The sequence below is a fragment of the Anomalospiza imberbis genome, chromosome 1 (genome assembly GCF_031753505.1).
Source record: "Anomalospiza imberbis isolate Cuckoo-Finch-1a 21T00152 chromosome 1, ASM3175350v1, whole genome shotgun sequence".
NCBI lineage: Eukaryota > Metazoa > Chordata > Aves > Passeriformes > Viduidae > Anomalospiza > Anomalospiza imberbis.
This window is the reverse complement of record NC_089681.1, coordinates 98,309,274-98,326,755: the sequence shown is the minus strand read 5'-3', so window position 1 is coordinate 98,326,755 and position 17,482 is coordinate 98,309,274. Positions and strand designations below refer to the sequence as shown.

The 17,482-nt window shown below is 37.5% G+C and overlaps 1 protein-coding gene across 4 annotated transcripts in view; it reads right to left on the bottom strand.

Moving 5' to 3' along the window:
• Nucleotides 1-17,482, bottom strand: part of POU6F2 (POU class 6 homeobox 2) — a 304,798-nt gene that overhangs the window by 170,315 nt on the left and 117,001 nt on the right. For all 4 annotated transcript variants that reach the window (XM_068201738.1, XM_068201754.1, XM_068201732.1 and 1 more), the window contains exons 3-4: nucleotides 2,196-2,287; nucleotides 1,033-1,261 (exon numbers count right to left, since the gene is read on the bottom strand). In XM_068201738.1, the coding sequence (XP_068057839.1) occupies nucleotides 1,033-1,261; nucleotides 2,196-2,287 (321 nt within the window). The remainder of the gene's footprint in view (nucleotides 1-1,032; nucleotides 1,262-2,195; nucleotides 2,288-17,482) is intronic.

Below are 17,482 nucleotides of genomic sequence, written 5' to 3'. Positions count from 1 at the left end.
AGATCCTACACCTGGGTCACTGCAATCCCAGACACACCAATGGGTTGGGCAGAGAAGTGAGAGCAGCCCTGCTAAGAAAGACCTGAGGGTGACAGGTGATGAAAAACTCCACATGAGCCAGCTGTGTGTGCTCACAACCCAGAAAGCCAATCAAGCCCTCGGCTGCATCACAAGAAGCATGGCCAGCAGGTGAAAGCAGATGATTCTGCTTACATGTGATCCCACCTGGAGTATGCACAGTTGTGGTGTTCCAAACATAAGAAACACATGAAACTGTTGGAGCAAGTCCAAGGGAGGACCATGAAGTTTTTAAGACATGCAGCACCTCCCTTATGAACACAGACTGAGAAAGTGGGGGCTGTTCAGCCTGGAGAAGATCACATAGAGACCTTATGGCAAATTTCCAGTAGGGTTTCTACAAGAAAGATGGAGAGGGACTCCTCATCAGGAACTGTAGTGATAGGACAAGGAATAATAGGGACAAATTGAAAGAGGGAAGAATTAGGTTAGATATTAGGAAGAAACTTTTCACTGGGGGGGGTGATAAGACAATGGAACAGGTTGTGCAGGGGAGGTTGGGGATGCCCCAACCTTGACAGGTTGGGTAAGACATTGAGCAACCTGGTCTACGGGGAGGTGTCTCTGCCCATGGCAGGTGGGGTTGGGACTAGATGATCTTAAAGTCTGTTCCAAACCCTTGATATTCTATGATTATGTTATTCTATAGTTTGAAATCTCCAAGTGATCTGTGAGTAGAGAACATTGATCACTGATGAAAGAAAAACCTAATGAGTCATTCAAGTGGTTTGCATTACTGACCCACAGAATGTAAGACCCAACCTCCAACATGTTTCTATAAAAAGGCAAATAGCCCTTAAGTACCTCTCAAGCATTCAAAAACAATCCAGGTATTACTTTTCAATATTTATGGAGGGTAACATTTCATTTGAAAAAGAGATCATTCAGTTTAAAGAAAGAGATGGCATAAAACATGTGAAAGAACCTGTTAGAAAAATTATGAACATGACTTACCTTGTAGATTTTGCAATGGCAAAGTCATGATGCCTCCTGCTGCAGCTGCTGCTACCAGTCCTTGGATGTTGGTGAGATTTGCTGTAGGCAGAGTTAGGACGAGTCCTTGTTGGCCCCCCAGCTGCCCAGCCATGTTGAAAGGAATAAGGATTGGCTGATTCAGGGCTGGAGTGCCTCCTGGCATCACCCCTGTTACTGCTGAGGCTAACTGTTGGGCTGTCAGTAGTGGCTGTAAGAAACCACAGATACAAAGCTATCTGAGTGTGTATAGTGCAGTATTACACACTTTCAACCTTCTGGCTTGAGATCTTTTCATGTTCCATTACAGACATGCACTGCTTCCAGTATCTTAAAGCATACATTTTCACCAATACAGAAAAGTTTGACAAATATGACAGTCTGAAACTGTAAGCCTCAGTCAAACAGCATAGTAGCAATCCCAGCTGAATCTAGACTGGAAAATTCATTACACATACATGAAAGATAATATAAAAGTGAAAGAAGACATAACTCAACTTTGTCTACAAGTACCTAAATGCCAACATTTCCTGGTTGTATACTGATTGATAATAGCAGAAAACACTAGTGACAACTGCCAGAAGCTTTGTGGACCATGACTGTCCTGGGAAGTGGAAGAATATTGAGTATCTTTTTAGAGTATAGGTGAACTTGGATAAAATCATGAAATGAGATGGGAAATATTTTAAAATCTTATAAAATGTAATACTACTATGTCTACACTTTGCTCTAAAGAAAATAAATATCTGGCATAAAAGATAATGAAATACCTTTAGTAATACAGGAGCTCTGTGTGACAGACATAACTGTCAGAGACAAAATTTCTGCATTAAAATTGCACAATATTTTTAATATTAAATTATTATATTAATTTCGGAAGTAATTTACATAAGAAATTAAAATATTTTAACTTCCTAAATATGTAAAACTTCTTAGGTTTTATTTTAGCAAAGCATAAAAAATCAAATCCTGCCAAACTTTACTTTTAAAATATACATGATATATACATGTTCCCTTTTTGTACCACTCAATGCACCCAAAGAGATTCACATTTTCTACATTACACACATCAAAGATGATCAATCACAGTCATTTATTGTTCATCAAATTGCACATCTTGATTAGTTAAAAGGAAAGGTACTGACCTGAGGCCCAACAGGGAATGCAGGATGGGACTGACTGGGTTGGTGCTGGTCTGCTGGGCTTGTATCAGGCAGCACAGCGTTTCCTCTGGCCTCTGAAATCCAAAGAACAGATTGACTTTAATATCAAGCCTGGGGACTGCCACATTACCTTCTACTCTGATGTCACATAACATGAAGCTGAAAATGATATGTTAAAGTGCTTTATCAATAACTCAAGCACTCAAATCGCTTATCAGCCGCATAAATTATGCTAACGTTCATTCAGACCAGCCAGCTCATTCAAAGAGTTACAGAAATCTGACAGCAGTGAAACTGAAGCTATCATCAACCCAGCTAATGTGGGTTGCATTATACATCAATTTACATACAGCACATGAGCACTCCGTGTGTGTAGGAACTGCGTTTTTTTATGCTTAGGTGGGCATTAGCCATTGCAATTTCTGAAAGCAAAAATTATCTGAAAAACAATCAGGTCACATCTACTTTCTATCTTAATAAAGTATTTTCTTTTGTCAGTTACTGAGGCAGCAAAGGCTCAACTATGCACAATAAAAAGGCACTATGAAAACTGGTATGCTTCCATATGACAGCTTGGTTTTTAAATTGCATGTGGAGGATTAGCAAAATTCTGCAAAACCAAGGACTTCCAGCATTTATTGAGATGATCAATAGCCAACAATCGAACTATATGCTGGGCACTAATGACTTGCTAAGCATAGAACACAGTCCAGCCCTGCTAAATTTTGCTGAAATCTGCAATACAGATTTCAAAGGGAGGAAGAAAAATAAACACATCCTATCAGTTGTAAGAAAGTACCAAGGTGTTTTCAAAACAACATCCCAATCCTCCCCTTCCTCTGGGTGAAGGAACTTTTCAGTGATGATGATCAGGCCCACACTGATTTTTGAGGTTGTAAGAATGACAGCAAGTATCAAATGTAGCTGCAGGAGTACTGTGGTCTCTTATAAAGAAAATCCTGGCAATGGCATCAGGTTTCCTGATTGGTATGATATCTTCTAGTTTGTTTTTTTTTTTTTTCTGATGAGTGGTTGAAATTCCATCCTGAGTAAACCTTAACAAGATGCTCTTTTCTAATGTTTCTCCTATGAATAGCAAGATAATTCAGAAATAGTTTCTTGGAACACCCTTGTGCTGCAAGGAAAAAGGATACAATTCTGTCATAAATTTTAAAGAGGGTATTATCAGCTCATTTAAAACAAATTCTTTTATATATTCTCCAAGGGGAACAACTTATAAATAATGGAAATGTGGAAAAAAAACACCTTCACCACATTAAGGTTTAAATAAAATTGACTGCTACATATTATTCAATTGACTTCCATCTCTACAGAAAGCTGTAAATCATAACAGCATTTCAGAATTGGATTAAACAATAAATGTTCAGACTTTTTATGCAGAAATCTGAAAATCTGATTAATATGTCATATCTTTGTGTGATCTCAAAAATTCAGAAATAGACATTGCTCCAGGAATACTTACAAATGGTCTATTGAAATATCTGATTTGGACCTAATAAAAACATACAAACTTGCTGAAATTTTATAAAGTAAATTCTACAGAAATATGTTTGCCATTTTAATGACCATTGTCATTTAATAATGAGAATAAGCTGACCTACTATAATCAGTGAGGATTCCAACAATTGCCTAGTAACATACAAAAAGAGACACAGTCACTAAATTTTTTATCTGCAATTTACTCATTCAAGTTAAATGAAAAGAGAAAAACTTAACTAGATATGTGAGTGCTGATGTCACCCCTAAGACCAAAACCAGGGTTTGCCCAGTATGATTTCCTCCCATAAAAAATAAATTGCCATGTTGCTAAACATAATTTTTGTTTTGGTAATTTCCACATACTGTTACGGTCTCTTTTTATTAAACTTCATAGCTGTATGTATTAAGTGATGTTAGATCCAAGGCTCAGTACCAATGAAGATATCACTCTCCATTAAGATCAAATATTATAAGTCAATTTTGTTTATGTAATTTTAAGGGCTGTGAGATTTGTCTATGTGTGTGAGTTAATCAATATTAAAACAAGGTCCTGATAATCTGTCATTTCAAATGATATCAAATCACCCAATGAAATCTTTGGGAAAATATCAAAAACAAAGTCATTAGAATTAGATTTTATTGCAATTTTTATACCTTGAGCTCTCAGAAAATATGTAAGACGTTCTGAAGTAATATGCCTGTGTTTTAGTATTTTTTTTTCCATGGTGCCCATCCAAAGAACCACTGATTTCCATTATCTGTACCATAAGAATTTTTCAATATTTGATCACTCAATCTTTACGTAACACAAGATGGTTATATCGGACCATCAAGCCATCAAGATGGTTATATCCACTATTTCCCTTCATTACTTTCCTTTTTCATTGTACTAGGTGGAATCACACAGGATTACATTCCTGTCACACAGTTACCACAGACGATTGTTTTGGTTTTTTTTATTTCAGTGCTCAAATGCTCTGCCTGCTGCTCCTAATTCAGTTCCCATAGGATGCAGTCATCTCAGGAAAACAGTACACACTTTCATGTGGTCTTATATGGCATCCTATATGAAATTATCAATGCTGTATACTCTGACTGATATTTTCAGATCTGTCCTGCCCCTTCTAATCTACCCGCTATAACAGACACTTAAGAGTCAAGAAAATGTACAAGAAAATCTGCCTGCTGGGCTGGCACTAAATACAGCGAAGCAAGAATTTCAGGATTAAGGTCTGTTACATCACACTGTGACAGCATTTTTTCCTTGCTGTAGCTGCATTCACTGACACACATAGGTCAACACACTGAAAAAGGCAAGGCAGAGTACAAAACACCGCTAGAAGTCTACTTTTTCTTTTCTGCCTTATATTTCTGACTGGGGGGATTCCCCTGGTTTCAGAGCAGTCAGGGAGCTCTGTCTATTTCTGATTTCTCTACTATTTCTGCTTCAGAGATTCATTGCTATGAATTTGGAAAAATGCCTTCAATGAGACCAACTGCCCTAAACTGGCAGTACACAATCCCCTACACTGTTTCTTGATGGTGTTTTACTGAGTTTTTTTGGGAGTTGGTTAATTCCATATGCTGTAACGACCTCTGCAGGTAAATTATTCTTTTGTCCAAATTCCAGTTTTCACTAATAAAAATGGACTGTCAAAATCTAGCCTAGATTTTCCACTTGTCTGATCCAGGCCTCCTGTTACCTCCTATTAGGTTATTCTCCAACTCCACTCAGCCTTCTGTCAGTGAGGGGTCTGTCAGCAAGGAACCAGGACTTATAACAACCCCTGTGGAGCTGGGGAACTACCAGCAGTACCACCTCTGTTTGCAACTACGTTTTGCAGAAATTCTACCTTCATTACAGCCCCAGGCTGCTGGTGCACAAGGGGCAGGGGGAAGGCAGTAGCAGGGCTACTACACTGAAAAGAGAGCGAATTCTCCTTAACATTGTTTACCTAGGCAGGGCTCTTATAACAACTGAGACCTGACAACATAGCCTAAGTCTATGAGTTTGCTCAATAGTACTGATAGTAAAAGGGTTTAAAATCATGGGGATCTGGGGAGTTAAAAGGAAAACTAAGCTTAGTAGGCCCTGGGAAAATACCCCGGGAAAGCATAGGCCTTATACTTGCTAGAACTGCACCTGTGTAGCTGGTATATGATAAATGATGGAATTGTTAGATGTGATGATTGTTTAGTAATTAAATATAATTACTGTTTAATCATAAGAATAATCATGGGAAACTATGGTCAGGGGCTTGAGTAGATCATGAGAAATTCATGCTTGGATAAAGTCAATGTATACAATAGAACAATATAAGTTTAATAATTAATATGTAAGTTACATAACAATAGAATATAAAATACATTCAGCTCGAAAGCCATGTTGGAGTCAGATTTGGGTCTGTACCCCTGATTCCCAGAGCTCTGCAATAAAAGCACCTCCATATAATCATATCCCGTGATTATGTGTGTTCCTGAACACTAACAGTACCATATGAACAGACAGGAGTGCCATTGCCATAGTACTGCCACGACTGTAGACCAGGCTTTAATATTTAATAAGGAGTATTCATCATATGTTATTCATCATAAATTAATTATAAATTATATAATACATACTTCTCATCTCACCAAGGGACTGGAAGGGCATGACACAATAAAAATTGAAGTGCACTGTAAACACTGTAAAATAGCCTTCTTAAAATAAAACATTATCTAAAATAAAGCTAAGTAAAACAAAGGCAACCTTCTTCTCCCCTTATCAAAATGAGAAAAAAATTCCACAAACCAAGTGAAAAGCCATGTTGCACAATATCTGATTTAGAAAAGAGAAAACAACAAGAGAAACATCAGAAGAAAAAAAAATCCACATCTCAAGGCCACCAAGCTTCATACAAAATTACACTGTAAATGTATTGGTTATAAAAGGCTTTCCATAGTTTGCTTCCATTTTGTTTCTGACACATTTTCAGCAACACAACAGGTAACTCAGTTCTTAGTGTCTCCCAGTGCCCTGTGAAGGTGAGAATGCTCCAATGCCCCACTTTATAATTAATGGGGAAAAGAGACTCCAATGTGGATTCTCAAATAAGCACGATTTAGCTGATCTCCTCAGCTCTAGATCCACTGTTCAGGAAGGCATGGGTCAAAACACAAAACTGCTCTATGACTCCTTGACTGCTCCAGGGGTACAGCAATTCTGACAAGGTGAATCTGCACATGTTCCCCAACATCCTCACTTGGATGCAATGCCTGTCCCAGATGCCCTTGTCTCACCTGGTCTCCGATGCTCGCAAGGAACTTGCAGCTGACTGAAAAATGGCACGGAACAGCATCACAGCATGGAGCGCATTAAACTTGTACGTCCAGCTCTACCCTCGCCCTTCTGCACATGTGTGCTTGTGCCTGCTCAAAGGCATGATGCACCCTGGCATCTCTTCTCAAACTCTGCACCAAAGCTCACTCAAAGCCAATTTTCATACCAAAGCATAGGACTATAGGACTAATCTCAGCAAATGACCTGGATATGAACAACTTCCTCGTGGTCTTCATGAATGAATTCAATATGTCTCACATCTTTATCAAAACCAGGGATAGGCTGGACCACTTCTCTTTAGGACTCAATGCTTTGAAAAATTAGCTGGATGAAATTAAATAATACTAGATTTTCAGTGATCAAACGAATATATAAATCCTTCTGAGATATAAAAAAATATTTCAAATGCATTAACATTAATAAAAGAACACATTTCAAGCAACACCTGTTAATAAACCATTAGCTAGTTCCACAATGTGACATTAAATTACTTGTATTTATCTCTCAGTAACCCTAACAATAAGAAATCAAAAGTAGACTTTTTTCTTACTCACTGAGACAACTCACATTAAAGATACAGCTTTGAGAATTAAATAATTAAAGTAAAAATACTGCTTGTAAGGAAAAAATTTACATTTTTAAAACTAAAAAAATAATAAACTAAACAATCTGAGAAAAACATTGCTGCATTTAGATCATAATCAGGAGATAAAAACCAACTTTTTGAGGAAATTAAATAGACCAACAAGTATAATTCAAATTATCAGGTATGGTGTGTGAAAGTCCATCATCTCTGATTAAAGTAACTCAGCTCTTCACTAAATGAAAGCTTAACTCTCAGCAGTTATACCAAGAGCAATCTTGCTGAACAAAATTAAATAACCGAAAGAAAAAGATTCAACTGATAATGAAAAAAAAATAACATTCACTCTTCATTCTGCCACAAACCACCACATTTTGGCTCTTAATTTCACTATTTTCATTTTCCTGTTGCATCTGAGTTTGGACGTGTCAGGAGGAAGCATGCACAAACTACCACATTGTAAAACCTTAGTAATCAGTTTGTTACACAAAATTTCACAAACACACCTAAATTTTACAGTACTTGCAGGAGAGAAAATTGAGATTTTATGTTAATTCCGTTTTACATTGCTATTTTCTTATGGTTATCAGAGGAGATATTCCTGCTACCTCAGCAAAGAAAATCAATCTCATAAATTATATTAGAATAATGATTCTCCCACTGAAAGACATGAATTTAGGCTTAGACTTTCCATATTTAGTTTGTTAGAAAGTTGTCTCTTTCCAGTCCATGACCAAAATGTGGTTCAAAATTCACTCCTTTGGATTGTATAAAATTTCCCTAGGTATCAGGTTATCACACAGATGATTAAGCAATTAATCTTTTTCTGCTGACCTGTAGTTGAGATTTTTATTTTTAGGCAGTAATTTCACCCTCACAAAGAGACACAAACAAGTGTATAGAATTCTGGATGTGTGCAGAATTACTACTAGCACTTGTTAATTCTGAATCCTAATAAAATTGTAATGTTGGTGTTATGATTTTACTGTTTAATCATTTCAGCACAACATACAAATGCTGTGCACATCTTCTACAATGTCAGATTGTGTCAATGTACATAGATCTCATCCTTAATTTTCTCCTACCTATGTACAAAGCCCTTTTAGTTTACCTTTGAAAATGTTTGTGGTGTGATAAGGGAATTGTTGTAAATGTTGGGAATGGTATATTGATTTACCATATTGACATACATATCAATGCAATATCCTATACAGAAGAGCTGAAAATCCTGCATTGAAAATGAATTTAATTAGACAGCAGTATGAATAGAGCAGATTTGCTTTACTGAGTGTATCATTCACTACTTAAGTAAGTAAAACACCACAGTTTTATACTTATCTGAAATTGCCTCGCAGTTGCTACTGCAAAGCTACTAAAATCATCTGGAGACCTCAAAGTCATTCTGTCAGCAGAGTATAGAATACTGTGTTTGCCTTGTCCCTGGAGTTATTTCCTCCTAAAGGATCTTCTCCCACAAGGCACATGTAGTAGTAGCTGAAATCAATGTCCTCATTATCCCTATGCACAGAGCTTGGTTTGTATTTATGCAAATGCATCCTTCTGGATTAGGATTAAAACTCCATGACTTTTTATAATGAAAATCAGACTATTAAAGTGATTCATGTTACAGAGGACTTCTTCTGGGCAACCACAAGTTATAATTACCACCTTAAAAAATCTACCATACCAAGGCACAAAATCACAAATAACTCAAAATCTCAGTCCTCCCAATGGCCTTAAATTTTCTTTTTTTCCTATCTTTATTTTTGCTCCTCTTTCATTGTCTCATCTTTTCCTTTTTCTCTTTACCATATGTGAACTTTTTTTCTTACTGGTGCCTATATGAATATTCTTCCACTTCAAATACCTCATGTGAGAAAAGAAGTGTTGCTACTGCAGAAAAGGTGAAGGGATATAATTGCAAAAGTATGTTCTTTATTCAAAATAGACTCATTCTACTTTTCTTCACCCAATAAGTACAGTGCATAAAAATCCCTCGTTAGTGGTACATACATTTTTTATGAGTAGGACACTTTATATTGAAAGTTCTAATTCCTTTTATACTGTATGCATTAGCACAAATATTAGGGCCACAAAGACCCTACCAGTCTCTGAATTCATGCAACATTTCATACTCACTGGTTGCTTTTAGTGCTGGTAAATGCAGTGATAATAAAGGTGACTTACCAGAAGATGGACAGTTGAATGCATTATTATTTCATGTTGGGCAGCTGATCCCTAGCTAAGAAGGCCAGGAGGCTTCTCTAAATTAAACTTTCCTTTCTTTCCATCCCTGGACATTTACTAAATGTCAAAGAATGAGCACATTATAGAACATCTATTTTGGAACAACTGTTACAGTTTGCTATATTTATAGCTATCTTAGATTTCTTTAGGATTTTTACAGTGTTTACCTATGCATATTTGTTTTGTTCCTAATAGGGAAGAGGGCAAGCTTTCCATCAAAAACCCAACTTGCCAACACTCACCCTCCCTACCTGACTTTTGTACCCTTCCCCCAAATAAGCCAGACTATGAAGATATCTTATAATGATATATATTGTTGTTTGCCTGAGGAACCCTGCACAGTTACTTAATATGTGCTGGGCTGCTGGCACTACAGCCTGCTGAAAGCCAGGCAATACATGTAGATGATCTCTGGTGCACAGTAGTTCAGGCTTCTGGGTGAAAGAAAAGCATAATATGTCTGACATATTTTGCTTTTTACAAGTTATGTTGATAGACTAATTTCAACAGAGAGGACACAGGTAGGCAGCCAGTGACAGTAATTCAACTCACAACTTTGACAAGGGACTGGAAAGAAAAAGCTGTAAGGTGGGGAGCAGATGAACCTAGTATTTTATCAGTCTGATGAGAACCTGTTTACAAATTCAAATCACCCAGTTTGGTGAGAGGAGAACATCCAGTTAAGGAAGGAAGTATTCAATTAAACCTAGTAAAAGCACCTCACACGAGAGTCACTATTCAGCAAAGTGCACCCCATAATATATGTTAACTTCTACTGTAGCAATCTGACCAGCAAGTATGGTAAAGCAACAGTGGCTTATCACTATTGCTACTGAGTTCACTGGTTTCATCCCTGCAGTGTCTTTAACAATTTTACACTCTGCTGTGGTCTTTACATGGCCCTGTGGGGCAGCTCCATCAAGTGCCTCATTTCAGGTTGTTCAGCTGTTCAGACTTTATTGAGACTCTTGCAAGAGCCATCCCACAGAGTGGCAGAGTGTAGAAGCCCAGTTGAGATCCAGGAGGAAACCTTAACAGTGGCAGCAACTCTGTATGCAGGAGAACTCACACTCCTAGATCCAACTACATCACAAAACTGCTTAGTCTTTGTTATAAATTTATGTAGCTGCACATGTATCTTCAAAAAGTCCCAGCTAGAAAAATACAACAGCCTTTCAAAAGCAAGTGGTGTCATTTGATATCTGCAGCAAGTTCTCATGATGTGGCTCAGCAGGGTGAGACATTATTTCAAATGAAACTGTTGGCTGGAAGCTGCAGAAACTTATGGTATGCATGCCTCTAGATCTCATAAATCCTGAACTGAATTAACTTCCTTCTCTTTATTATTGTCTGAAATCAGTTGTAGTGGCCGTTTACAATTTTGCCAGGAGCTTTTGCCACTTTATATCTATGTTTCTAAAGAGCTTTCAGTCTTACAACCAGGTCTTGCAAATTATGTCAAGCCTTACCATCACTAAACCAAGTTTACACCATACACCAAGAGCTTTTGGTTTGTACCCCTTCAATCCTTCCCTCCTCCGTAGATCAAAAGCTAAAAATACAAAAGGTAGCAAAAAGACTAGTAGTCAACATCACCATAATGTCTGGTGTTGAGGAGATATTTGCCAGTCATTGATAATAAACCACTCTGCAGCAGTCACTAAAATAGTCTTTTCTACACTGAAAATACACCAGAATAGATCTCCATAGAAATAACCTACTGGGTGACAAACATTTGGACACTATTCCTGTAACATATTTATCTTGTCTTTATGTGAGTCAAACTACCACTGGATCTTAAATGTGTTGGATTAATTTCCCAGGAAAGGTTTGAGAATATAGCACAGGTTAAAAAAGCTTTACATGTAAGATGCATACATCCCAGGACAGCCGAATTTCAAGAAAAGATCACTTGGTTAGAAATGTTTTGTCATGGCAAGACCTCTTTGTAACAGCATGCCATGATGAAGCAAAAAAGCAAAAAGAAGCCATACGACTTAGCTTTGCCAAAATAGCAAGTGGCAGGCAACTTGCTTCAAATAGGGTACTGCAACACAACCTAACAGGATTAAATTCTATGGAATAAAATGTTTCTAATCCGAGAAATTACTTGTCTTTAATACACGAGAATACTTGTCTTTATATATATTCATATGCCTCTCCAAACATAGATACATAATTTAAAAAAAATCAGTTTCCTACATCACTTTCATTTTTTATATTATTGTTCTGTTTATTTTTTCAGCATTACAGTAACTGAAAAATAACTACTGGTAAAAGATGCTATTAATTTAAGTGCATTCATAGTGTATTATGACACTAATAGACTTGGGTAACACTATTTCTTTATCCTTTTTACAAAGCATTATTTTATTGTCCTCCTCATTTCCATGATTTTACTTCGACTTAAAGTCAAGTGAGGGCTTTGCAGAATTCTATTATACTATTGTCCTGTCATTAGTCTAACTCCATTACACAACAACACAAAACCAGCATCAGCTTCCATTTGTCATATTACTTACTTTGAGGATTATGTCAGCTCTCAGATTATGTGTACATGCCTACTAAACATAATTTGGAGTTGGGCAAAAAATAATCACTGATTCCTTCTAAAAATGCTTTTAAAGAAAAGATTCTGAAACTATTTGTAAGAACTCTGGCATCTGACTTAGACCCATCCAGCCCTTTAGAAGAACCTAGCTATATTTACAAAATATAAAGATAACATTTAAAAGTACATATAGACAAACAGATTTTAACTTCTTAGATCATACTCCCAAATAAGCAAACAGAACCCAGCCTTGGTGTGGAAGACATACAGTTATGCTCACATGGTGCTCTACAAGTGCAAATATGTGCCTCTCTAACACAGCTGTGTTGCTTCTCTGCCCAGAGAAGCTGTCATATGAAGATAGCCAGGGTTGGTTTGAAATAGCCAACATGTCCACTGTCTGTTCCTTACAGCTGTCATAAAGGAAAAAAAATCAGGTGCTAATCTGGCAAAAGAAAGACTTAGGCTCATTCCCAACCATTTCCTGTGGGACCTTCACCAGCTCTTCTTATACCACGTGCAGAGTGTTGTTGGGCTGTCACAGCAGAGAGAAATCCTGGACCAAAGGAGCATGTCAGTTGGAGTAGCAAGTATTGCCAGCATGCTGCTTCCTCTAGTCATAGAAAGCAGGATGCAATAATTTGTATTTCAGTCATTGTGAAGAACATAGCTTGTATGTGCTAATGTGTACCTTGGACATGTATTGTTACAATAGCAGGGGTTTTACTTAACATTATTCTAATGACCTTCCTCCAAAGACCATTTGTGGATACCACAACTCCCTAAGTGGTAACAATGGATAAACATCATCTTGAGAAATGCAGGTCTATATTATTTATGAAACTGCAATTCTCCTGTAAATAACCCGGATGTTTAAATAATATGTATCTATGTAATTGAGTCTTCTGTATACAAATAAATAAGGCTTTATTGCAATGTCAGAAGTTAACAAACCAGTCAATAAAATCAATAACTCACTTTTTCTTGCTTATATATCTAACTTTTCTCCACCTTTCCGATGTTCTCTGTTTGTTCTGGTAACATATTAACACTCTGAAGGATATAGCTCTTGTGATACTGTTCAGTAAATAGTGATCGGAAGATTGAAAAAACACCTCCTTAATGATTTGATACTCATCCTATTTATGGTGTACTGTAACATATATCTCACTGATAAAAATCAGGGAGAAAGAAACTGTCTTGATCTATATGTCAGAGTACTACAGATTTTGAATGTGAATGATTGTATTAATGTCTAATTAAATTTGGTTCATATTGATACATTTAGCTAAAAGTTCTCCGGGCCTGAATTACATTATCATATAACCATTTTCAAAACAGCACTGCCAGATTATACCACTGAGCTGCTTATGCCTGTGTGGTTAAGGTTGTGTCAGCATTTCCATTATGCTTCACATTTTTCAAATATTTATAACTTGGCTGTAAAATTTGCTTTGGCCTGAAACTTGGTGAACCAGAAGTACAATTCTACAAATCTTTACTCATGAAAGTTGTCCATTCTATTTCAGTCAGTGTTTCTGTTAGCTGGGTTCTGCCAGATTACAAGCCAAGGTCAATGTTTATGAGTCTGGTTGTTTTATTTTCTTAATGAAAAGCATATCGGTTTTCTTTCTTTGAAGGAAAAAATTATATGAAAGGACAGGGAAAAAAGGCTTGATTTTGTAATGTGATTAGGTCCCCAGCTCAAAAATCCCTTGTTTTTAATACCTCGAAGAAGAAGGAAAATTAACAGCAAAACTGCTGCCATGTAAAAAGTAGCCGTGAGGCAAATGCACTAAATTTTGTTCCACTAATTACATTTTCGTGTGGGTTTTCATCTTGGATCTACCATACCTCCTAAACAGTGTAAAATTGGGAGGGCTCCAAATGACCCATTCTCATCTATCAGGAATACAAACATGCTCACAAAAGCTATTTTATTATGCACGCTCCATTCAAAAATATTTTAACAGATGTCATGCTGGATAAATATAATGGCTCATCTGAGGCTTAGAAACACTTTACGCACAGTAGAAACAAATTTGGGCAGCATTTTTCAAATTGAGTTAAGTCCTTAATGCACACCCACAGGCTTACTTAGACTTATAGATAGAATATCTTTTTCTTTCATTCTCCTTAGCTAGCTGAGCACATGCTCTGTTATCAACAAAAATTTTCCTGGTCTGATGCTGCTCTCTTGGTTCACTGCTGAAATATATCCTAACTCTTCATTTGGCTGCTGGATGAGATTTCTGTGAAGCACTGAATGCAGGACAAATGCAAACCCTTTCTCCATGGCTCCAGCAGCCTATAGATTACCTGTAGAGAAACACAGGAGGTGCATGTTGTACAACAGCATCCTCTGAATCCTTTCTTTTTGAAAAATGACCACAGACAAGGTTTACCCAAAACAGCAGAAAGTAGCAGCACATTCCTGCTCTTTGTTAACCTACACTTGTGAGCAATCTATTGAAATAAACTTGAGCATGAAGCACTAATGACACTTCTTTATGCTTCTGGGTAAGACCCCCCCAGTCGATAGTAGTGTGGTACTACTCAGAGAGGTTGCAAGACTTTGCAAGACTTCTCAAGTCTTTTTCAATAAGAATTTAAATCTTTTCTTTTAGTTTACACAATTTTGTTTGGTATTGAAAAACCCAACTTGGCAGCTGCACAGCTGCAAGTAGATAGTTAACACCAAGTGATATCTATTGTAAACTGCATGAAAATTCCTTTCATGGCAATTATTTTCTTCTCCGTAAGTTTCATTTGATGTCATATAGCAACACTGAGACAAATTGTGGCAATAAGATACAGGCTTGCTGTTTTGTATTAAAGGTTTACTGAAAGTATTCTGACTTTTACGAGGTTTGAGATCTTAAGCAATGGGTTATATGACAATGCATGTGTCCTGATCTTTCAGAATGGCATAATGGTTGTGTTGTGTCATATGCTGGGGATGGAGGTTATCACATTCGTCTGCAAGCAGGAATGCTGTGTTTTCTCAGGGGAGCCTGCACTGCAGCTGGGGTCTCAAAGAACAGGCCTTACCTATACTTCCACGAATTTGGAACACTTTAGCTGGGACACTTTAGCAACAGCTCGGGCAGTTTGGCAGTTCTGAAATCCCAATAGGCTAAGCAGGAGAGTGCTGTGGTGCCGCTCTGCAGCTGCAAAATGCCAGGCAAGGGATTAAGCAGCACAAATATCAGTTCTCCTAAGCCACAAGCATCAGACTTAAAAGTCAGATGGAGAACAACATGGTGAATGTGAGTTCATCTAGCAGCATGCCAGGCAGTGCTTGCTGATTTTAGTAAGCATTGATATTTCTGCATCAGGTTTTCAAGGGATAGCTCCCCAAAATACTAGGCCACCATCAAGTAAGGCAGAGTCACAGCTGACTTGTTTGAGCATGCTCTACACTGTACCTGCCGGAGCAGGGCCCACCCTTCAGAAAGAGAAATCATGGCACTGGCAACCTACATCGGGCAGCATGAGGATTGTGCCCCTCTTCTCAAGCTCCAGGCACTGAAATAATTTCATATCAGAACTTCAGACAGACCTACTATGGGAGACACAACTCAGGGAGTAGAAAAAAGAAGTGGTTTAGTCACTGCAAAGAATACTGACATTTACGTCTCATATCTAGGTAAAGGGCAGGCTCTTTTAACTTTCATTCATTTCCTTTTGAAGTACAGAGCTCTAAAGGGTTGGCTTCTCTTTCCTGCTCTGTTTCCCCCTTTTCTGTGCTGTTTTCCTCCTCTTTTGGAGGATCCTTGGACAAAACCCTTGATAGAGTGACTTCAATAATATTAAAAATATATGGGTTAATTGCTTATGTTTTTAAATGCAGGGTAGCTCTTAGGAAAAAAAAAATCTCAAATGCAGAATATAAGGCAATTTTAAACACTATTTTTTCTCTGATAATTATTTTGTATTTGGAATAAAAAGATATTTTGCATTAAAATGGGAACAGTGGAGGAAGTCAGAATAGATGGTGACACATCCAGCTAATAACACAAGGGGTTAAAACACATCAGGGCATCCTGCAGGCTGAAGGCCCTATACAATTCACCCTCTCATGCTGGAACAGCAAGTATAATTTCCCCATTAGGAGCAACTCATCTTCCATGAGTACTTTCCTACCCTGCAAAGCCAAATGTTTTCAAACCGAATATCATATTCACCCTCTACTCTTCTACTAACTGACAAAAATACCTAAATATTTCAGAACTATAATATAATGCAATAAGGTTCAGCATAATAACATCCATCAGAAAGGACAACTTAAAAGAAAAGCATTGCATTTGCTGTATGAAACGATATATAATGATCATTGCCGAGGAATGGATCAATCTTGTTGCAGTGGAGCAACTGCATAAGCATTCAAAACAACAATAACTACAAGCTCTGGTGAGGTACTTTTCTTCCCAGTGTCATCTCATTTTATTGCCTCTGAGCAAGGCTGAAAGTCATGCTGAAAAAAAATCCAGAGACAGCTTTCTCTCTCTGCACCCATTCCTGAAAATCTTGGTTTTACTAAGAATTCTCTGTTGACTAGCAAATTTCAGTTGTAACACATTGATTTCAATTACAACCACCACAAATCCTGGGTTTTATGGGTTTACAGAGTTTGGGGATTAAGAGCAAACCCTGGGAGAAAACAACATGTACATTATTTGCATTTGAAAATAAAATCCTTTTGGTTTAAAATCCTTTTGTCATTTTAATTTTGTACAATTTATGGGAATAATGCAGGTAATTAAAAGTGTTGTCATAATTCTCCTGTTTTAATAAACTTTTATATTTTTAAGATTTAATTTATGAAGGGAAGGGAGAGGAGAGAAGAGGAGAGGAGAGGAGAGGAGAGGAGAGGAGAGGAGAGGAGAGGAGAGGAGAGGAGAGGAGAGGAGAGGAGAGGAGAGGAGAGGAGAGGAGAGGAGAGGAGAGGAGAGGAGAGGAGAGGAGAGGAGAGGAGAGGAGAGGAGAGGAGAGGAGAGGAGAGGAGAGGAGAGGAGAGGAGAGGAGAGGAGAGGAGAGGAGAGGAGAGGAGAGGAGAGGAGAGGAGA